The sequence below is a fragment of the Papio anubis genome, chromosome 1 (assembly GCF_008728515.1).
Source record: "Papio anubis isolate 15944 chromosome 1, Panubis1.0, whole genome shotgun sequence".
Taxonomy (NCBI): Eukaryota; Metazoa; Chordata; class Mammalia; order Primates; family Cercopithecidae; genus Papio; species Papio anubis.
Genome location: NC_044976.1, coordinates 211,764,419 through 211,788,651, shown reverse-complemented (window position 1 = coordinate 211,788,651; position 24,233 = coordinate 211,764,419). Strand labels below are relative to the sequence as shown.

The 24,233-nt window shown below is 39.7% G+C and overlaps 1 protein-coding gene and 1 long non-coding RNA gene across 4 annotated transcripts in view; one reads left to right on the top strand and one right to left on the bottom strand.

Annotated features, from left to right (window-relative positions):
- Positions 1-24,233, top strand: part of PLD5 (phospholipase D family member 5) — a 422,185-nt gene that overhangs the window by 211,820 nt on the left and 186,132 nt on the right. For all 3 annotated transcript variants that reach the window (XM_009196471.4, XM_017953343.3, XM_017953347.2), the window contains exon 3: positions 7,521-7,689. In XM_009196471.4, coding sequence (XP_009194735.4) covers positions 7,521-7,689 — 169 coding nt within the window. The remainder of the gene's footprint in view (positions 1-7,520; positions 7,690-24,233) is intronic.
- Positions 9,518-15,326, bottom strand: LOC108583473. The gene is made up of 3 exons (XR_001898167.3): positions 15,239-15,326; positions 9,732-9,838; positions 9,518-9,642 (listed from the first exon to the last, which is right to left on the bottom strand). It is a non-coding gene; the product is annotated as an uncharacterized LOC108583473 (long non-coding RNA).

Genomic DNA, 24,233 nt, shown 5'->3' with positions numbered 1-24,233 from the left:
GGGAGCAGATTGAAAGAGGTTAGTAATCTGTTGAAGGTCACACGGCTCATAACAGGCAGAGCTGTGTTTTGTCTACATTAGTTCAAACGCTTTCGTTTTGAATTGTTCTCTACATAATGCCAAAATCAAGTATGTAAGTATATTTTATAAAAATACACATTTCTAATTATCAGAGAAATGCAAACTAAAACCACAATGACATACCATTTCACACCAGTTAGAATGGCTATTATTCAAAAGTCAAAAAATAGCAGATGTTGGCATGGATGTAGAGAAAAGGAAATGCTTACACACTGTTGGTGGGAATGTAGAGTAGTTCAGCCCCTACGGAAAACAGCATGGAAATTTCTCGTACTAAAAATAGAATTACTATTTGACCCAGCAATTCCATCACTAGGTATCTACCCAAAGGGAGGAAGTTATTTTATCAAACAGACACTTGCACTTGTGTGTTTATCTCAGCACTATTCAAAATAGCGAAGTCATGGAATCAACCTAAGTGTCTATCAGTGTTGCACTGGATTAAAGAAAATGTGGTATATGCATACACCATACAATACTACACAGCCATAAAAAAGAATGAAATAATGTCCTTTGCAGCAATGTGGATACAGCTGGAGGCCATTATCCTAGGTGAAATAACTCAGAAGCAGAAAATTGAATACTGCACGTTCTCACTTACATGTGGGAGCTAAACAATGGGTATCCAAGGCAAGGACGTATAGATGAAAATAATAGACACTGAAGACCCCAAAAGGGAGGAGAGAAGAAGAGGGGGAGGGATTGATAAACTACCTGTTGGGTACTATGTTCACTGTTTGGGTGATGAGATCACTGGAAGCCCAAACCCCAGCATTATGAGGTATACCCGTGCAACAAACCTGCATGTGTACCCCTGAGTCTATAATTAAAATTATAGCCATATGACCACAGTAAGCATAAAAACACAATCACTTTGAGTGCGAACCTAACTGTATTGATGAGCCGAGATTGTCTGTTCAGCTTCATTAATGCGACCAGAAAATCAAGATCTAAAGAATGAATGTCAATGCATTGACTGCCATGCACCTTTTTAAGGTCAAGTCATGATAACTGATCCAGTGCATTAGACAACAAAAGAAAGCTACGGTCACTTTGAAAATGTCATGTAGGCACCAGTTTATAAGACTCCTTTTAGCCGGTGTATGTAGAAGCATTTTAGTAACTGTGCTTTATGAGTTTGAAACCTTGGAGACATTTTTTTTCAATTATAAGTCTTCAGACTAGGTTACTTTAAAAAATGTCTTTCATTTAGCGTTTACTAGGAAGCAGGCATTGAGCACAGCGTGTCACTGAGATTCCCTCCTCTAATCTTTGTAATAACCTTTTTTCTGCTCAGAAGTGAGAACAGATTGAAAGAGGTTAGTAATCTGTTGAAGGTCACACAGCTCATAACTGGCAGAGCTGTGTTTTGTCTACGTTATTACAAACGCTTTTAAGCTGTTCTCTACAATAATGCCAAAATCAAGTATGAAAGTATCATATTTTACAAAGATTCTTCTATTTACCAAAACAGACACCCAGAGCACTTTTTAAAGCTGTCAAATGCGTGGACTTCAGTTTCCAGGAGCTTATTAAAGGGAAACTACAAATAGTTCTTTGAGAAGGTACAGTATTGTTCCTGAATGCAAAGTGAAATGTGGATGATCACATTAAGTTTGGAGAATAAATACATGCTATTAATAAGAACAGTTCGAATTCTATTTACAATTCTATTAACAATGTAAAAAGCTTTTTCTTGTATTTCTTCCACCTAAGCTCCCTGGACTCACAGTTTACCTTAAACTATCAAGAAAAGAAGTATAAAAAGATTTTTCTTGTATTGCATTCCTATATATCCAGTTTTCCCCTAGTTATTAGGTGTCAGAAATAGTGCCATACAGCCTCTAGGTAGAGTTCTCTAGCAGATGGCAAGTAGGTGTTCCAGGGGTTTGCCCAAAGGTGAATTTTAATGAAATCTGCCTACTTCGTTCTTACCTTGAGAAGTATGAGTATACTCAGGGCTGTGGTGGCATGTAAATCAGTTCTGCTCCTATGCTAATTAGATCAGGCCTCTGGAGAGTAGCCAGCTGTTAGTTTTTAAAGGAAATAAAACTATAGGTCACAGAAATAAGTCATTTCAAAGCTGGTTCTTAGAGACATTTTCTAGCATAAGAAAGAGCCATATGTCCCAGAAGGAGCAATCAACATGTCTCGGTAAAGAGAGAGGAGGAGAGTGAGTAGGTAAGTAGGGTCATTATTTCCAAGCTTTTCCCTGGAATTCATTACCCGCACAAAGTGTAGTCTTCAGACCTTGAGTGCTGCCTCTATTTTTATTTTTACTATAAATTCATAGTTTCTCTTGATATTTAGTAAAAACCAAATAACGGTAATACAGTAGTCCCTACTTATACTCAGAAGATGTGTTCCAAGACCCCCAGTGGGGGTGTGAAGCGTCGGATACTACAGAACTCTACATGTACTCGATTTTTTCCCATTCATATCTACCTGTGATAAAGTTTAACATATAAAATAGGTATGGTAAGAAACTAACAACAACAAAACAATGCTTATAACAGCATACCATAATAAAAGTTATGTGAATGTGGTCTCTTCCTCCAAAATAATGTATTCAATGTAATATTTTCAGACCTTGGTGGACTGTAACTGAAACTGTAGAAAGTGAAACCAAGGATAAGGAAGACGACTGTAAAAAACTCGGTCTTCCTTGGCTCCCAGGGAATTTTCACTCTCCTCCTCCTCCAATATCTCCCATACTTTCTTCTCTGTTGTCTTCTCTTGCTTCACTTGCTCTACCAACCAGAAGTGATTAGATGTTTTCCATATTTGGCTTTGACTCTGTCCTCTTTTTTAAAGAAATCTCTCTTGATCATGTTACCCACCTCTAAAGCGTCAATCACTAAGGAAAATAAAATCTTGTAAGAATGTGTGTGTAATCGAAGGAAAGGGAAGAGATGTTACATTATCCATCTGATGAGGGCTTCTTACCCCTTTTTAGCCATGGACTCCTTTGACAGTCTGATGAAACCTATGCATCATTCCCTGAATCATATTTTTAAATTAATATATTATAATAGGATTGCAAAGGACACCAAAAATTAACGTTAAAGTGACCAGAATATTTTTACAAATACGTTTTTGTTATGCTCATGTGTATCCTGCAGTCATATTCACGAAATAACAAGATCCGGTCACTACCACAATTTCAAAGTAGTAAGAAAGACTTGGAAATGTTGTCTATAACTGTACCACAAGATGAAAACTGTTAATGGAGACAAAATTGCAGAAGTCATTAATATTCTTATGGTTTGTTGCCTATGTTCATAACTGAAGGGAATTTTATATTTTAGGCAGTGACTAGGGAAAATAAAGATGTAGAATTCAAGTACATAGATCCCCATGAATTCTACCTATAGATCCAATTTTAAGAATACCTGGTCTAAAGATTTCCAAAAAAGATTGGGAATCGTGACTTACTTGTAGCCTAAGAGAAGCATAGGGACAGTACAAAGAAGGGGATGTTATAGAGCCATCTATAATTGTACATTTATACTATGTCCCTCCCTTCATATGTTTGGTTTATCTGGGCTTCCTATGTCTCCTCATCTTTCTCCATATACCCTTTATATCATATCAAAGTAAAATTAAAACTAGCTAGTTCTTTATTTGGTGGCAGCTGTTGTGTTTTGGCATTGTTTTGTTGGAAGGATGTTTTTGTTTGTTTGTTGGATTATTTTTTAAATATATCCATCGGTTGTAGGGGAGGCAGAAACTGCTGATTATCTGGGATTATTTATCCATGCTATGTCTAGCATCTATTAACATAGATAATTGGGCTTTAAATGTGCATAGAATTAAGATATCCAACTTCAGCCTCTGTCTATTGCCTTCGAAGGCCTCGAGGTGTAGATCAAATAATCCCCTTTCCATCTTGTAACTCTCTCTCCCCTTGGCTTCCTGAAGGCTGCTTCTCCTGGACCCCTCTCGTCTTCCCGCTTCTCTAATGGTCTCTTCTGAATCCTCTCATCAGTTTCACACTCAACCACCAGAAAAATGTAGGCATTTCCCCCACGTTAGGCTTTGGACTGGTTTTCTCATTATCTTTTCTTCTTTGATACTCTCAATCCCCAATTCACATTCTTTCCCATGTTCCTTGTCACTTTTTTTTTTTTTTTTTTTTTTGAGACAGAGTCTCACTCTGTCGCCCAGACTGGAGTGAGTGGCGCGATCTAGGCTCACTGCAAGCTCCGCCTCCCGGGTTCACGCCATTCTCCTGCATCAGCCTCCCCAGTAGCTGGGACTACAGGCGCCCGCTGTCACGCACAGCTGATTTTTTGTATTTTTAGTAGAGATGGGGTTTCATCGTGTTAGCCAGGATGGTCTCGATCTCCTGACCTTGTAATCGGCCCACCTCAGCCTCCCAAAGTGCTGGGATTACAGGCGTGAGCCATCGCACCCAGCCACTTGTCAGTTTTAATGGATCCCAGCTCCCCACCTCCCAGCTGAGATTTTAACGACAGCCAACATGTATTCTTTGGACACTCACTGTGCACAATTATACTATAGTATATAGTTATGTTAGGCACTGGGCATACAATTCTGGACCAACGAAACAGGTTTCTGCCCTCACACACCCTATAATCCATCAAGGAAGGCCTTAATCAAGTAATTTCAAGAGTGAGGTGTAGGGTGAAAGAGGAGAAGCAGGTCACTGCAGAAGTTGATATTAAGGGGATCTAGCCTAGTTTGGGGGTATAGGGAAGCCAATCAGAAGAAGTGAAGCTTCGATTGGAACTTTAAAAGTTAACTGGGAGATGACTCAGTAACCAGTGTAGGAATTGGGATTAGGACAATGCATGTGAAATGCAGAAGTCTAGAAAGAATAACGGGGAAGGAAGAAAAGATGTCAAATATGGCTGTGGTATGGAATCCACAAAGGGCATTTGAATCCAGTGAAGTTGCAGAGAGGCAGGCCAGGCTGGTAAACACTTGTCAATCATGTGGGGGCGGGTCAAGGTCATCATCCTAAAGACAGTCAGGAAGTTTCATTAGGCAGCAGGCAGAGTGTCCGGATTCACAATTTTAAAAGATTAACCCAACTCTAGTAGGGAAAATGGTTTGGAGAAGGGCAGGAACCCATGTGAGGAGACCATTGGAGGTGGTTATGGAGCCCAGTTAAGAGACAGTATGTTGGTTTGCAAGAAAATTTGAGTCTTCATTGTTTCTGCTTTACCTGCCCCTCAAACCTTTAAGATTTGACCTTGAAAATGTCCACTGCATGCTGCTTTTCATTCCCATTGAACAAATTCAAGCTTCTTTTTTTCCCCTGGACTATTGCAGCAGCTTTACTCTCTACTGACTTATCTTCTATTTCCTCTTTCTCCATGCCAGTGGCGTACAGGTGCGCTGTCAGACTTAGTCCCCTAAAACACACTTGGTTGCTCCCAAATGCATCAAAATTAAGTCCAAACTCCTCTCCCTTGTTCACAACCTCTACAGTGTGGTCCGTACATATGCTTCCAGCTTTCTCCACTATCACAAGCTCCTACCGTAACTTTCCAACTTCATGTTCCCCTTGGCTCACTAACTCACAAATATCCAGACATGCTCCGTTTTACAAACTCCTCCCTCCCTCCTAGACTATCATTCTCTTCCAATGCACTCATAAAAAATTTTCATCTTTGAAGACTAATTTCAAGCCCAGCTTCCTCTAGATTTCAAGCCCAGCTTCCTCCTAGATGTCCCCAATCAGAATTTTTCCTTTCTGTCCATGTTCCAGTGATTATTTAAGTGATGTGTTTTCCCTCTAATTAAGCTTCTTACCCTTGCCTCACCGTTTATTAGGGTCTAGCTCCTGTTTGAGTCAGTATGTATGAGAGAGAGGCTTTTGCACTAAATTAGAAGTTTCTGAGGGCTGGAGAGATTTGTGGTAGTCACTTCTGTGTTGCACATAGTGATTTGCCTGCCCTGTTGCTTATAAAGGCTCAACAAATGTCAAATAAGTTTTTGGGTGGTGGTAGGCTGATCGGACCCCAGAACTGCACATTTATCTGAATCACATACCCAGAACCCATTCTGGTTGTAATATTCTAGGTTGATCAAATGCACAGGAACATTTTACTAGCAGTACTGTTTTTGTTTCAAAAGCTGGCTAAATGCAACAAGTCTCAGTAAGAGTAACAATTCAGTATTTTATTGAGAAGTGCTGAATTCTTTGTTGAAAGCTGAAATTTATTCTATAAGTATTTCATGAGCCCTAATTATGTCTCTGGCTTTGTGCATACAACTACGCAAATCTGTGTCCTGGGAGCACTTAACTGGTATTTTCATAAGGACTTGGGGTTTTTCCATCAAGAATTGCAGGAGGCTGGGTGCAGTGGCTCACGCCTGTAATCCTAGCACTTTGGGAGGCCAAGGCGGGGGGATCATGAGAGGTCAGGAGTTTGAGACCAGCCTGTCCAACATGGTGAAACCCCGTCTCTATGAAAAATACAAAAAAAGTTAGCCAGGCATGATGGCAGGTGCCTGTAATCTCAGCAACTTGGGAGGCTGAGGCAGGAGAACTGCTTGAACCTGGGAGGAGGTTGCGGTGAACCAAGATCACACCAGTGCACTCCAGCCTGGGCAACAGAGCGAGGCTCCATTTCAAAAAAAGAATTGCAGGAGAATATACATTAATAAATAAAGCTTACTAAAGCTGAAAAAAATAGTTCATTCCTTTGGTCAGAAGTTATCTGTCACCTAACCCAGAAGTGAAAACAATGCAGCCAAGTAAAGGTATGACAATACAGTGGATATATTGTCAATACAATAAAAAGTATAAAAAGAGAAAACAAACTTATTAGAATATTGCTGATTGCAGTTTATTTAGGGCTTGATTATTACTATAATTTTATCGTTTTCTTAGCTCTAATATTAATAAAACCCTGAAACAAGCAGGTTTTATAATTTTCTTCTCAGTGTCACTTTACACCATAGGCTAGGAAGCATCAATAGATGCTCAGCAGTAATAACTGCATTTATTGAGTTCCAGTATATGCCCCACATTGTTTTAGAAACTGGAGATAGGCAAAACTCAATTTATAGTCTCAAATAGCTTGCAAAGTAGTATCTTATATAGGAATCGAATTGCTTCCAGGAAATAATAAAGGAATATATTACTAGAAGAAGATGCTTGTATAGGAAGCAAACAATTTTTTTTCCAGGCTAGATTGAAACTGGACATTAGAGACATACTCTGTGATTTTCTGAAATACGAGTGCTAACTATGGAAAAAATAGACCATAAACTCTCAGAACACAGATTAGTAGAGGTTAAATGTAAGAAGACTTTTGTGGGGAAAAAAATGTAAATGATGAGGAGAGAATGCATTCAGAATGAGTAAAGAGTACTTTTTTAGATGTTTGCTGTATGCCTGTATAAAGATCTGTGGCTTCAAATTTGACTAGATTTTGTTTTTGTTTTTCAAAATCTTTTCTAAGAATTGCCCTGGTGGAAAATATTCCTGAAGGCCTTAACTATTCAGAAAATGCACCATTTCACTTATCACTTTTCCAAGGCTGGATGAATTTACTCAACATGGCCAAAAAGTCTGTTGACATAGTGTCTTCCCATTGGGATCTCAACCACACTCATCCATCAGCATGTCAGGTAAGCTACATCCTCTGTGTGTGTGATGATTTTACTTATGTGCATTTTCCACTCCTTAGTATTCTGCTCCTCCACTCCTCAAACTCCAGCTCATTTCTTTTAGTCTACCCGCACCCAGAGTACACGTACATTATTGCATTTATGTAGATGTGCCGTTGTTAATCATATGTCACTCCGCTCCTACTAGAATGCCAGGTTTGTGAGGACAAAATCGTGTTTCATCTTTGCCCACAATCAGCTCTTTATACAGAATTGCCGTGTTGCACAACTTCAGGGCGTGCTATTTACGTGATAATCTCTGTCAATGGCATGGTCCAGAATTCTGCTTTGCACAACCTGCATGTTTACAGGTCTAATTCTGTAACTGCTTGCTGAGGCATTTATTTGGTTAATTTGTGTTACAATCCACTTTTCAAGTTATAATTCACCCACTGCCACTTTTTTTTAATAGTAGAGTGAAATTTCCCAGGATAGTTGTTTTTTCTAGACTGTCATATTTGGATGAATGGGAAAAAGAAATATGCTTATTTCTTTTTAAAAAAATGAGGCTTCGGAGAACTACCTTTAGAAAACTGACTTAATGATCTAAACGATTTCTGAATAAAATGCTCTGGGTGTAAGAAAATGGTGCTGGTGATTTTAGTGTGTTTTCTTTATATTGATACAACCATGATAGTTTATATTAAGCTACCCTATCTAAATATGTAGCCATTGGCCTACACTTAAATGTCATATGTAAGTCAAGGGTAAAATAAGTTTTGTTTCCTTTTGTGCAAAATGTGTTGGCATTAAGCTTATAATCATGATCTCACTGGTGCTTTGAAAGCTATTGAATCTATTCAGTTACACCATTTTAAAGTCAAAAGTTACTGGAAAATAAAAACAAAAAACACAAAGGCCATAACTAAAGAAGAATGGAATGAATTTACTAACTGTGTTCTACACTTTTCCATCTCTACTCAAGTTTAAGTAAGTGTTTCAGGATTTATTACTCCATAATGTCTCCTAAAATGTAGTGGTTTAAAGCAATAGTATCTATTTGTTCATGATTCTGGGCAGGGTTTGGCAGTGAGGACTTACCTCTGATCCGTATGGTGTTGGCTGGGGTGGGCTGCCTGGGGATGGAGAATCCTGGATGGCTTTCCTCACATATCTGGTATCTCAGCTGGGGTGACTGGAACGTCTGGGATGGCTGAGTCTCTCTGCATGTTCTGTCATCATTCAGTAAACAGTCCCGAGCTCTTTACGTGGTGGTTGGATCCTCAGAAGGCAAAGAGCTCTGGAATCCTAGCATGTTGCTCCCAATCTATTCCATTGGTAGAAGCATGTCTCAAGTCCAGGAGGGAGGAGCAACATCCACGTACAGGAATGAGGATTATTGGCGGCCATCTTTGGAGATAACATACCACAGCCCAGTCTGTGGCCGTAGCAATTCACGGCTGTCTTTTACATGCAAAACGCATTCACCTCATTCCTCAGAGTGAGAATTCTACTACACCAAGGCTCTGGAGCGAAGCCAGAGGTCACCTCCAATACCCCTTTCGCTTTATGCGGGCTTTTTGGCTAGATCTAGAAACCAAATTGACACCAGGCAGCTTAGCAGGAGAAAAGTCTACAAATTTTATTAGTTTTACTCGTACATGTGGATCTTCACAAGAGAGTGAAGTCCAAAGAAGTGGCCAAAGTAAGATGGTTTTATACTTTTTTGACAAAGAACAATAAATCTGAGAAGACATGACAGGACAAAGGGGATCTGTGTGGGGGCAGTCAATTTCTAGGGGAGTCACTAGGAGATATGGAAGGGGTATAAAACTAGTGGGAGATAGGGTTACTTCATTAAGTGTGTTTATTCAGGTCCATGGCAGCCCCCAGTTTCCAGTCTCTGGTGATAAGGGCTATTTTCTCACCCTGGTACAGGTAGGGTGGGCTTCTCAGAAGAATCTTTATGGTTTTCTGCATACAGAAGAGACAGGTCAGCTATCCCTTACTGAACTACAATTTTCCCAGTGTTTTCCCTTTGAAATAATCATCAATATACCAACCTGACATATTTTGAGATGGCACATCCTTCACTCCTTCAGTTCAAAATCCAGAGTGTGTTTATTTGCATCGGGTCTGGATCTGAGTGAGGCTCCTCATGTGGGCTTCTCTTTATTGGAAACATGTAAAAAGAGTAGTTACATGCCCCCTAACACACATGCCAAATGTAAAATGGTAAGATGGGGTAAGATACCTAGAGATACTTTTTTCAAAAGGGGTAAATGGAGAGTAGAAGATTGCCCCCTGGAATGTATGAACCGGGGGAAATAAGGCTCCAGACTGGCTAGCTTGCATATGAAAGCCTGGCTGAGCCATTTTTATCTCTAGGCATTGGCTAACCCTTTGCGGGGGCAGTCTTTTCCCAGCTGGAAAGGGGGGTGTGTGTGCGCGTGCACGCGCTCATGTATGTGTCCATGTGTGCGTCTGTGTGTGAGCATGCGTGCATTTTTAATTGATGCATAATAGATGTACATAGTTTTGGAGTACATGTAATAATTTAATACATTATTATAATTTGTAAAGATCCAATCAATGTACTTGGGGAATCTGTCACCTTAAACATTTGTCTTTTCTTTAGGCTAGAACCTTTCAAATTCTTCCCTTCTACTTATATATTTATATGTTATGCTCTATGTGTATGCTTATGTTGGATGCTTATGTTAGTGTTATGTTAGCTCTCTGCAACCTCCACTTCCTGGGTTCAAGCAATTCTCCTGTCTCAGCCTCCCAAGTAGCTGGGATTACAGGTTTGCGCCACCATGCTCAGCCAAGTTATCATATTTTTAGTAGAGACGAGGTTTCACCATGCTGGCCAGGCTGGTCTCGAATTCCTGACCTCAAGTGATCCACCCACCTTGGCCTCCCAAAGTGTTGGGATTATAGGCATGCGTCACTGCACCTGGCCCCCTTCTACTTATTTTGAAATGGAGAATAGATTATTGTAAATTATAGTCACCCTGCTGATCTATCTAATGCTAGGTCTTATTTCTCCTACCAAACTGTATGTTTGTGTCTGTTAACATCTTTTCGTCCACTTCCAACACTTCCCAGCCTGGAAAGGCTTTTTAAAATGTCAAAATGTCATGATATACAGAAAATTCAGAAAATTATATGCAGTACAGAGCCCTTTTGTTTGACTAAGAAGATCCATAGAGACCCACGACCTGAAGCCATTTCTTACTTGAAGAATGTTGTGAGTGGAGAGACCAACCTTGGATTCTCTACATTTTATCTAAATTTTGCATGAAAACGTAGCAATTCCTTCTTCAGTTTATCTCGTTCTTTGTAACCCTTGTTATATACTGCAAAAACTTGTAATCTGCCTGAAGAATTTCAGCCGGCTTCACAAGTTCATTAGTTGTATTTCCCATGTTCTGTTTTACAGCAGGTGGTACTATTACAAGCACTCTGTCATTACATAATGCAGATGGCCCTTTCTCTAGGCTTCAAAGGAAATTTCCTTACTGTTCTTCCAGCCTTGAATGATACAAGTAGAGGCCAGCCTCCACCATGACCCAATCCCACATGGCTTTACTTATTTACTTATTAATTTTTTTTTGAGATGAAATTCCGCTCTGTTGCCAAGGCTAAAGTGCGGTGGTGTGATCTTGGCTCACCACAACCTCTACCTCCTGGGTTCAAGCGATTCTCCTGCCATAGCCTCCTGAGTAGCTGGGATTGCAGGCACCTGCCACCACACCAAGCTAATTTTTGTATTTTTGGTAGAGATGGGGTTTCACCATGTTGGCCAGGCTGGTCTTGAACTGACCTCAAGTGATCCACCCACCACGGTCTGTCATATGACTTTAGGTAGAATGTTATTGACGTAGAAAGGTAGATGTTAGATGTTATTGATGTAGAAAGATGATGACACTTAGAAGCTTAGTTCAAGTCACTCTCTAACAACTGGCCTGCTGCCAACAAATGGAAGTTTTCAACTTACTGCCTATGACCTAACTATCGTTGAACTCACAGGCAAGCTTCTAGGAAGAGACCTAGTTTAGAATGTCTTCTGGTAGAGTCATATGCTCCTGCCAAAGAGAGACCTCTTAGCTGCCTTTCATCTCCCTAATAGCACTAGACTTCTGTACAATGTAAAACCAGTTGGTTTTCTGCAGTTTTGAGCCTGATTGTGCTTTGCCTCTTTACAAGGGGGAGATCTGCCTTTGCAAACATGAAGGATAGAGGGGCTTTATCTGCTTTGAGAATTGAATGGATTAAAGGTGTTCTGAGACTGATCTTGCAGTTCTCCCTACACCTGCCTGTCCCTGGCCACGTCCTGTGGGGAAGCAATAATGTTTGGAGGATTCTCACTTCAATGCAGTAGTGGAATTTCTCTTCTTCCTCTAGTTTGTTGGCGGCCAAGTGACTGTTTCTGCAGAATCCCATGCCTTTGGTCTCCACTGGCCAAGAGCCAGGCATGACCCATGGTCTTAAAGAGCAAGCATGCAGAATTTAGGGTGTTTTGTTGCCTGACTGGCTGCCTTTCACCTTGCCCCTATTCGCCTCTCTCAACCCCTAGAGCGGTATGCACAACAGGTTAGCATTAAAAGGTCCGGGGGAACTTATCTGAAGACCACATTTCTTGGGCACTTAAAGATTAATTTTAGAGGGCCAGGCGTGGTAGCCTGTAATCCCAGCACTTTGGGAGGCCGAGGCGGGCAGATCACCTGAGGTCAGGAGTTTGAGACCAGCCTGGCAAACATGGTAAAACCCTGTCTCTACTAAAAATACAAAAATTATCTGGGTGTGGTGGCACATGCCTGTAATCCCAGCTACCCAGGAGGCTGAGGCAGGAGAATTGCCGGAACCCGGGAAGCAGAGGCTGCAGTGAGTTGAGATCGAGCCACTGCACTCCAGCTTAGGGGACAGAGTGAGACTCTGTGTCAAAAAAAAAAAAAAAAACAGGAAAAGATTGTTTTTAGAGTCTGTTCCCCTCCTTTCCCCCTCTCACTGGGCAGGTAGGGGAAAAATTGTGAAGTGATGAAAAATGGAGAAAGGAAACAGGTACTCGCCGCCAGCTCCTTCTCTTTGGGTGCAGTTCAAGAACCCCTATATCCTATTCCTTTCAGATAAAATCACCAAGTTTTACCCGAAAACTTCAGTGCCTAAGAAAAGAAGGCACTAACGGAAAGCTACTTTAATTTAAATTTTTACCTGATTTTATCTTTCAAATGGAAAAGGAAATTCAAGACTACCCAACGTTTCAAACTTCGGGCAACCAGTCTTTGGACTTGTGTGTACCCTTTTATTTTCACCAAGACCCTATAAACATCAGGAGATAGTCTCTCATCGGTGTATTGCGTGCAAAAACATGCTAGGAAAAAAATAGTTCACACCCTGATTACTCAAGTGAGCCAAATTTAAATTTTCTTTAAAATATTCTGGTGCCAAACACTATCCTTCACAAATATGTGTGATAAAAAAAAAATTGTGTCAGGTTCACAGCTTCTTTTTCATTAATTTTTTAAAGACAGTATTTTTTATTTGGGGGACAATAGTCAAATTTGACATTTGATTTTAAACCAACAGAGCCAGAAAAGTCCTAAATGGAACCATAGATGGCACATACATTAACAGGAACTATAAGCAAAAAAGCAGCCCAGCTGTTTTTTATCATGTAGCAATAGGAAAATGCACCAAGAAACCACGTAGCCAATGGCGGGCAGAGCAGCTCAGCAGCAAACAGGCACGTTTTATCGGTCTGGTCTCTGGATGAGTAGCAATTTTGTAAGAGTGGGGGTGATGGTTGTTACTAACAGGAATGATGAATATGTGCTTTTTTATTTCGCACACATTTTATTGGTCTGGGCTCTGGATGAGTAGCAATTTTGTAAGAGCGAGTGTGATGGTTGTTACTAACAGGAATGATGAATATGGGCTTTTTTATTTTTCATTCGCATGGAAACACACGTTGATTTAAAATGTGTATTTATCTGTACCTCCAAAAGCTTGCTGTTTGGATTTCTACCCTGAAAAACCCACTTTGCTTTTCTTGTCTCGTACCTGGAGTTAATCTGTTTGTTTGTTTCCTTCTGTGCTAAAGGAAACTGGACAGTGCCTTTACTCCGTATCACAGCCTGCTAAGGGCTGCTGAGGTCTAGAGTTTCGTGATAACTATATTTTAGAATTTTAGGAAAATACATGATCAGGTAAAAAGTTTTTGTTTCTGTCTGGATGATGAGTTGCTACCCTAAAATGTTGAAATTCCTGGGACATCTTGATTGCTCATTTATGAGACAAAATGATGGGAATTTCTGAAATCAAACCTGTTCAGAAGCAGCCAAGAAATGTAACTGACAAAGGCTCATTAGTAGAGCTACCTAATCCATTGGGTAAAAAAGTAAAAATAAAATAATAAACTCACACTCTGAATTCACTGTGAGGAACCTGTAAAATAATTAATGGTCTGCAACAACGGAATCTTAAAGAGATGTGTTTATGTGAAATCAGTTAGATACTGGTCTGCCAGTGAGCTGTGACTGCCAACTGATGATACATTACAGTTGTTTGATTTCGAGAAATTATGATTTTTAAAACTCAAACAGTATTTATGAAATTGCAAGCAGCCAGCAGAAGAGCTCAGTGATCCAGGAGGTTGTTTCTGGAAAGTACAAGCCTGGATCCTACCTCTACACAGTGGTTAGCAGATTTAGCAAGACTGCAGAAATGAGCCAGGAGTGGAGCTTACGGTTTGTGTTTTGTTTTGTTTTTTTGACCTACTTATTAGCTGTGCAACCTCGGGCAAGAGGATGAACTCTCTATGCCTCAGTTTCCTCAACAGCAAAATCAGGGTGATAACAGGACCTGCCTCATAGGTTGTTGTGAAGATTAAATCAGTTAATATCTGTAAAGAGTATAGAACAGTGTTTGCCCATTTTAGTGCCTATATAAGGGTTTGTTATGATCATGAATATTATTATTCACATTCACGTATTTGTGTACACACTGTAACTCTGGTTCAAGTTTATTCTGTTAGCAAGTTCTTATTATGGCTCTTACACTGTGCTAGAAATTGGGATGGTTACTATGTAAAATTAGAAGGGGATTATAATTTCTGCAAATGTGAGACTCTGGGTAGATAAAAAGGATGTGGAATTCTTACTTTCATTTGATTTATTAATTATAAATCTTCAAGTGCGTGCACACACACACACGCACACGGTCTTACTCTCCCTCATCTACTCATGCAGTTCTTGGTTGACAGAGAAGCAGCTACTCTGTCTTTGAAGAAGCAGGGGGCACTTCAGGTTTGGAAAAGATCTGGAAGGACTGATCACCCCCTCACCATCCATAAAAGCCCCATTCTCAAGAATTCTGCAAGCTTAAGAATACCTTTTATTTTAACCCTCCATTTGTCCTGAAATTTATAACCAAACACTATCTAGCGAAGTTATATGGTAAGATTGTGAAATATTTGATCTTAGAACACTATCATTTAATAGAAAATATAACTGTAGTCTGTATTTGCTGATATATATATATATTTATATTTATATAATGTACATACATACGTGTGTGTGTATCTCCCTCTGGACAAGTAACGTCTTGAATTTTGAAAACACAGTAAATTGTGTGGTCTTGAACTTACAGTCCCTCCTAATTTTTGTTGATTGATGTTTTGTTCTATATTGAAGACCTATATGACCTGGCAACATGCATTTGACCCTGCCATTGTGATTCAGGCAGCTGTATCCATGTGTGACTCAGGTCTCCAGGTGCTACCTGGTAGCCCACTCATTCCTTTTCTGCAATATTCTTCCTGGCTGATCTGATCAATGCCCTTTAACCAACGGACAAGGGCTTTTGTTTCATCAAACTTATAAAACGTTTCCTTGTCATATTTGTTTCATAGCCATCCTTATGATTCATTTGTAAATGATATTACTAACATTTTCTATTATAACCACTGCACATTTTGTCCCATAATGCCTCTTACCTGTCCTAAGGAAGCCCACAGCCTGGTGGAGTCCTCTATGGCCCGGTGCCTCCAGCACCTCCAGCACCTCTTGCTCCCAGTCTCCGCCATCTTTTCCATTCTCCATCTTCCCTGGTTCTCTAAACCCATGTGTCCTTTCTCGCCCTTGCCTACAGTCCTAGGCAAGTCTGCATTTCCTCTTCAAGTCTTCTGAGGGAGACTCTTTATTCACTCATCATGCAAACAGTCAGCATCTACTTTATAACACAGGGCTATGCCTGAAACCCAGAAGAATCCTGTTTTTGACAATGTCACTCCCATGTAAAAGCCTGATAAAACTATCTAATACTCGTGTAGCCTGAACATGAAATATTCAATTAAAATTTCTTAACGATATTGTTAACCCGGGAAAATAACATCATAGCATTTCCTAGTTTTCATTTTGCCTGGAAAATGATTGGCGTAGTTGGTGGAGACTGGATCCTTTAAATAAACGAAAGTATTTGAGCCTATGGTAAGTGGCAGGTTGGGTAAAGGAGTCAGGGAAAGCAGGATATTCTGATACAACATGAAAACACACATTTCATTTTTGTCTCGATGTGGATCCTGAGGGCTTACACACATTTCTACTACATTATGCAAACTTCTTACAGTCTAGTTTGTCTGTTTTTAATGGGGACATAGGGAAAAATAAAACATGCATAAATTAATGAAAGCATAATCAGGATACATACAAATTCTCTGTTGTTATTTGGCTCTGTTCAGAATTGCTTATTTTGTTTATATTTAGTTCTCAGCGCTTGGTTTTATAGAAAAGGCAAACTCGCAGTGTTATTCCGGATCCATGTACAATAGGGGAAAGATCATAGGCTTTGTCATTAATGCATTTGATTGACTAATAGTTTAGTAGTTGTGGTCACATTGAGCAAATGTCACAACTCATCTGATCTTCAGTGTTATCTGTTAATTAAAATTAATTCTGATTTATAAATTTATACCCCTCTATAAAATGGGTATAATAATAACACCTATCTCATTTGATTGCTTGGAGAATTCAATTAGATAATGTTTGTAAAACAGTAAATAATGCAGCTTATAAAAGATAGTTGTAGTTTTCATTTTTGTTGTTCTGATGCAGGACATTTACTTTCAAATTTAGTGGACACTTGACTATGTAATCTTACAACAAGAATAATATTCAACTGTCTGTCAAGATTTCAGCTTATGTGAAAAGAGGTTCAGATAGAAAATTCTACACAGAATACAAATTCAAATTGCTCTCTAGGGTTTAGGTGAAGAAAGGAGAGGCCGGGCACGGTGGCTCACGCCTGTAATCCCAGCACTTTGGGAGGCCGAGCGGGGTAGAACACGAGGTCAGGAGATCAAGACTATCCTGGCCAACATGGTAAAACCCCATTTTGACTAAAACAAAAAATTAGCTGGGTGTGGTAGCACGTGCCTGTAGTCCCAGGTACTTGGGAGGCTGAGGCAGGGGAATCACTGGAACCCGGGAGGCAGAGATTGCAGTGAGTGGAGATTGCGCCACTGCACTACAGCCTGGAGACAGAGCAAGACTCGCTCTCAAAAAAAAAAAAAAAAAAAAAGGAGACAGAAAAATACACACATTTTTCAGGTAGATTCCCACTTTTCTCTCCCAATATAGTGGTTTTCAACCGTGGCCGCTGGTCAGAGTTGCCTGGGGAGATTTTAAAATATGCTTATGCCCAAGCCCATCCTAGACCAGTTAGGTCAGAATATTTGGAGAGGAGCCCAGGCTTCAATACTTTTAAAAACAATGAGGGGATTTTACCGGGCAGCCAGGATTGAGAATCACTGTTTTAAACCATCCCGGTCCAATAAACATTGTTCAACTTTCATAGGTTCCAAGATTGGGCCAGGTTGGTCCCTACCCCAGTTTGTCAACCTAATTTTACCTGTTTCAAATTTGCAATTGTTCCCTCCGTAGTGATGTAAATGAGTAGCAGCTTGTACTTGAATATTCCGCATAGTCCTGGACTCTAGGACCCGTGTCGTGTTGATCCTGCTGGTGTGTTATCCATCACACCACCATTAACAGAATGGAGCTCAGTGATTGCTTTTTGGTTTGAAACCGTAGATTACCTTCAGCCTTCCCATCTCCAGGCTACATATGATATCAGTAGAACTCCTGGTACAGTGTCAGCATAAAGACAGAGTAACCTCATGGAAAGAGCGTCCCTTTATTTCAAAGTATCCTCTTTTCCCTGCTCCACAAAATCAACACTCCGCAAATGCTTATTTGTTCATTAGCATTCTCCCGTTTTAAATGTGGCGACAGAATGATGTTAAATGTGTCTTTATTGAACAGACATTTATCAAGGTGCTGTGCTGTTTGCTGGGGATGGAAAATAAAATAAGCGTCCCTACCTCCATAGAGCTCAAAGTGTGGTGAGGGAGACAGACAAACAATAAACCATTTATAACAACACGGACTAGTAGAACAACAATGAGGGGTGCTGTCAGCACATGGGCTCGTGTTGGATTACCTCTGCTTTGAACTGTGCAGCAGAGCTCACAGGCTCTGGTGGATTTTGGTCCTATTTTTTCTTGGTATGCTCCCGCTGCTGCTTCATGCTGCCATTTCCCCATCTGTTGAGTAATCCTGATTATGTTCTTGCTTGCTTTCCAACATATTTCTATGGGAAATCATTATTCTAATATAAACTCATAAGCATTATCATTAGCAAGAGTTTAACCTCTATGATTCCTTTTAAATCCAATCATATGGCCATGAGTAAATCATGAACCTAAGATATTCCTTCTAATTGTATTAATTACTTTCTTTAAGATTGTCTTATCTGAGTTTGTTTGCTTGTATGCTTAATTTTTCTCTGTGTCTTCATTTGTGCTTTTCCTATTTTTCTATGACCATTTTTGTTTTTTTGGTACTTTCACTCGAATAGGTTAGATTTTTTCCTTTATCATTAGTAATAACCTCTCACGATCAAAAATTTGGAAACTATGGAGAAATTAGAGAGAAACCAAATCCTCCAAATGGCCACCAACAAGAAAAGTTTTTGACAGTTTGATATTTCATACGTAATTTGTATATATAGGCTCATTATATAAAAAGAATTATATCTTTGTTTGTTTGTTTTTGAGACAGGGCCTCACTCTCTCACCCGGGCTGGAGTGCAGTGGCATGATCTCAGCTCACTGTAACCTCCATCTCCCAGGTGCAAGCAATTCTCCTGCTTCAGCCTGCCAAGTAGCTGAGATTACAGGTGTGCACCACCACGCCTGGCTAATTTTTGTATTTGCGGTAGAGATGAGGTTTCACCATGTTGGCCAGGCTGGTCTCAATCTCCTGGCCTTAAGTGATCCTTCCACATCAACCTCCCAAAGTGCTGGGATTACAGATGTGAGCCACTGCCCCCAGCCTAAAGAATTGTATTTTAATTTTGAAGTTAACATTACAACATAAGCACCTTTCCATTTTATTAGAAACACTGGTAACATATTTTCATTGGCTGCATAACATACAATGTACTAGATTTACCAGGTTAATATAACTATTTTCCTCTATTGGACATTTAAGCATTTACCTTTTCCCCCTTTTTCTGAACGAGCTTCTGCAGTAAATATCTGTGCATTTTTTTTCTTATTGTCCATTTGCTCAAGATCAGTTCTCAAAATGTAGAGATAGGGTATCTGAGCTGCCTTGTTAAGACCATGGAATATTGAGGGAGCATGTGGCAAGTTCTCATGGCTCCTCCCTGGGGATGCTGGAATCACTCTGCAGGGGGGTTTCGAAGGAATTCTCTGTCCATTCTGCGTGGGGTCCTCTTCCCATTTGGAATAAGTGATTGTGGAAGCGTTGGGGATGTTTGGCACATCCTGATGCTCCTTTCTTGCCTTGGTCTCCCCTCTTTCCTCTGGAGCAAAGGAATGACACCAGGCTGTCGCTATTGTGCTCTTCTAGACACTGCTGAATGGCAGTACAGAGATAATGTTGTCTGTCCCCTCTGCAGCCAGAGCGGATGCTCCAGCAACCCCACAGGTAATTTTCAGCTACTGTACGATTCCAGCTGCCGAGGGCCTGGTTACCAACCTCCTACTTCTGATATTAATCTCTTGCTACTTCCTGGCCCGTGATTGGCATGATGAGCATATTCGTCTTTCTTCATCTGTCCCTGACAGGGATGGCTATGTTTATGCCCACAAGGTGCATAATTGAGATAACCATCATTAAGCAAGGCCTTGATGATGAACTGTTCAGACTCATTAATTCCTCTAATGAGATGGAGCCTGTTATGGTGAATGGACGGGCAGCGTGCACGCCTCCATGCCAGATACTCTCAGCTGGTTTCAAGCATATTCCTTATGGCTCATTGCCAAAAAATGAGTACTGTCAATCAAGGTGCTGGGTCTGTGGGACTGAACTCCTAAAGCTCTGATTGATCCATTGGGACATCTGTGAAGAGATGAAGCGGCCACTGTCTTCTGGGTTTGGGATAAGGAATTCCATATTTCTCCTGGCACATCCTTAGAGCTATTTGTATACTCTGGCCACCACTCCAATTCCCCTCTCTCTCGTAAGCTCCAAGCCTCATCAGCAGGTTCATCACTGTGTTATCTCATAAACGCTACCTGGATTCCTTCCAATTTATAGATATTCATATATATACTCATATATATATAATTTGTATATAGATACAAACTTTGTGGCAAACTTTATATGTCCTACAAACTAAAAATTCAGTATGTACAAATATATACAATATGTATATATACAAATATATACTATATATATAATTTATATATAATTGTAAATGTTAATATATATTTAAATATTCATATATATACGTGTGTGTGTGTGTGTATATATATATAAAATTTGAGACAAGGTCTTGCTTTGTTGCCCAGGCTGGAGAGCAGTGGCACAGTCATAAGCTCACCTTCAACTTCAACCTCCTGGGTTCAAGCAATCCTGCCTCAGCCTCTCAAATAGCTGGAACTATAGGTCTGTGCCACCATGCCAAGCTGATGGTTTTAAATATTTTTAGAAATGTGTCTGGTTATATTGCTCAGGCTGGTCTCCAGCTCCTAGCCTCAAGTGATCCTCCTGCCTGGACTGACCCAGTGGTTGTGGTTACAGGCATGAGCCAGCACAGCCAGCTCTTCCCAGTTTTTTTCGTCGCAATTGACATTTCCCTATTTCACCCACCTCATTGCTCTTTCAGTCTCCAGTTTTCCCCTGTAACTATCATTCTCCAGTTTGCAGTCAGAGTTCTTTACTGAGAGCAAAAATGTGACTGTGTCCTTCACTGGATTAAATGCTTCAGAGAGTCCACATTGTTTTCCAGATGAGATCCAAACTCTTCAATGCAGCTTGCAAGGCCCTTCATCGTGTGCCCCCGTTTCTCTCTCCAGCCTCCTCTCCTGCCTGCTTTCTGGCCTCTGCCACAGGCTCTACCTGGAACATTCTTTCTTCCCTCCCTTTCTTTGGGGAACTTTCCCTAAGGCCTTATGCTGGGTTATTGACACCTGCTATGCTTTTCCCTTGCTCTGTCTTCCTCCATCCTGGAATTTGGAATATTGGGCTGTGTTTGCTTATGTGTCATCTACATGTTCTTCTTGAATATCACCAGTGCTTTCAGGTCGCTGACACATAGGAAGCAACCAGTAAATAGATATGTTGAGTGAATTGGCTTAAAAGTCACTTCTTTCTATTCTAGGAGCATTTGAGAATAAAGGTTGACACTGACAAATATACAAGGAAATAACATTCATGCTTATATCTGTGGCAAACTTTGTGTATCCTACAGAGTAAAAATTCAGTAAGATATAAGTAAGTAAATAAATATAAGTAATGTAAGTAAATAAATATCAATCTTATAGCAAATTTAATTGATTAAATTAATTAAGCCCAAAGGAGATTCATATATATATATATTCCTATATCATATGGTCTTTTGTCTTAGGGCATAAATTTTTAAAAAATCAAGGCTTGTATATTGCTTCAAAAGAACACTTTGACTTAAATCCTAAATCTTATTTTCTTATGACTAGCATCAAATGTTTAATATGTTCAGTTATATTGCCTTTTTAATTTCGATTTAAACTTTATATGCACATACACACATACACATGTGTATATATATATATATATATATATATATATGTATGTAGGATAATGGTATATCCAAGATATACTCTTCTGCAATTTGGCGCTTATGTTTCTCTGGGATAGATTTCTAGGTGTAGGATTCCTGGATGGAAGAAAGCTAATATGTCAGAGTATCATCTCCCCAAATCTCTGACAAGAGGAAATGCGGACACTCTTAAATATTTCTCGGTCTCTTTGAGTATGAAGAGAGGTCTCTTTATTGTGCTGCTTTGAGCTTCCTTGATTACATAAAGCATCTCCCTATGTCTGTTGGCCCTAGAGGCCTCCTTTTCTTAGTCATTGATTGTTCTCATACTTTGCCTGCATTTTATTGGGCTTTAGGCCTTTTATTATTTTTGTTTGATAGAAACAGAGTCTCACTATGTTGCCCAGGCTGGTCTCAAACTCCTGGCCTCAAGTGATCCTCTCACATGGCCTTCCAAAGCACTGGGATTACATGTGTGAGCACTGCACCCAGGCAATTTTTAACACATTTTTGTAGAGTACAGCTATTATCCCTTCATCTCTCATTTGCATAGCAAATATTTACTCCAGATTTGTAAACTTTGTAGTATCTTTTGCAGTATAATTTATTTAAATATGTTATAATTCTATATGTCTGTGTTCTCTTTTATTACTTTTATATAGCTAGCTTGAATATTCATTTTCTGTGGCTACTGTAACAAATTACCATAGACTTTTTGGTTTAAGAAACAGAAATTTATTTTTTTACAGTCCTGGAGGTAGGAAGTCTGAAATCAGTTTCCCCGGATGAAAACCAAGGCGTCAGAGGGTGATGCTCCCTCCAGCGGCTCCAGGGCCTGCCAGCATTCCTTGTCTCTCCCAGCTTCTGGTGGCTTCTGGCATTCCTTGGGTTGCTGCTACACCTTCCAGCCTTCAAGGCTTCCAGCATCTTCCAATATCTTCCTGCTCCATCTTCACAGTGCCTTCTCCTCTAGTTGTGTCAAATCCCCTTTTGCCCATCTCTTATAAGTACACTTGTGATTGTATTTAGGATTATCCCCAGATAATCCAGAATAATCCCGAATAATCCCCCATCATAAGATCCTTAATTTGATAATATCTGCAAAGACCCTGTTTCCAAATAAGGTAACATTGACAGGTTCCAGAGATTCAGAAGCACCATCTTTGGGGAGCCATTATTTAGCCTGCTAAAAGCCTGATTAAGGTTCCCCCATTCCAGGACAGTACATGTAATTGCCTAGATTTTTTGAAAGTATTAGTGTGTAGTAATTCTGACTGGGAACACATTTTTATTTGTAATATAGAGGTCCCTTCACATGTGCCAGATTAAACCTTTTTAACTTTTTCAAACTGAACTGAAATAGTATCTTTTTAGTGCTAAAAATCTCATGCCTCTATTTATAATAGCAAAGACTTGGAACTAACCCACATGCCCATCAATGATAGGCTAGATAAAGAAAATATGGTACACATACACCATGGGATTCTATGCAGCCATAAAAAAGAATGAGTTCATGTCCTTTGCAGGGACATGGATGAAGCTAGAAGCCATCACTCTTAGTAAACTAACACAGGAACAGAAAACCAAACACCGCATGTTCTCATTCATAAGTGGGAGTGGAACAATGAGAACACTTAGACCCAGAGAGGGGAACATCACACACCAGGGCCTGTCAGGGGATGGGGGCAAGGGGAAGGAGAGCATTAGGACAAATACATAGTGCATGTGGGCCTTAAAACCTAGATGGTGGGTTGATAGGTGCAGCAAACCACCATGGCACATGTATATCTATGTAATAAACCTGCACGTTCTGCACATGTATCCCAGAACTTAGAAAAGAAACAAAAATTCTTGTGCATACCATTCCTGGGTTATCGATTAATTTCCCTTTTATATTTATACATTCTTATGCCTCTACCATGTTAATATGATGAATATGATTTTATGTTATTTTAAAAAATAATACTGAAGGTATTTATGGTTATACATTTCTCTTCACACCAGATACTGCCTCCTTTCATGGTTTTGCTATGAGGCACCCACCTATTCATAGCTTTCTAGAGAAGGCGTACATTTATTTTTCTTCTTTGGTATAAGGATAATCTAAGAGTGAGTTTTAAATTTCCAAATAGGTAAGATTTGTTTTATACTCACAAAACATGTAAATGATTTGTTACTAATTTTCTTAGATTGTGAGCAGAGAATGAAGCCTATAGCATATTCCTTTATAACTTGTGTTCAGGCTTCTTAATGGCAGTTACAAGACAGATTTTTGTAAATGTTCCACAAACAAAAATTGTTTTGAGGGTATTTGATATATACAGTGAGAAGTATATAAAAGTACACATATAATCAAGTTTATTGATCATATATACTTTTTATATGTTCTCGTTTGTTTTCTATTAGATCTGCCCAATTTTGAGAAATATATTGTGAAGTATTACATTGTGATA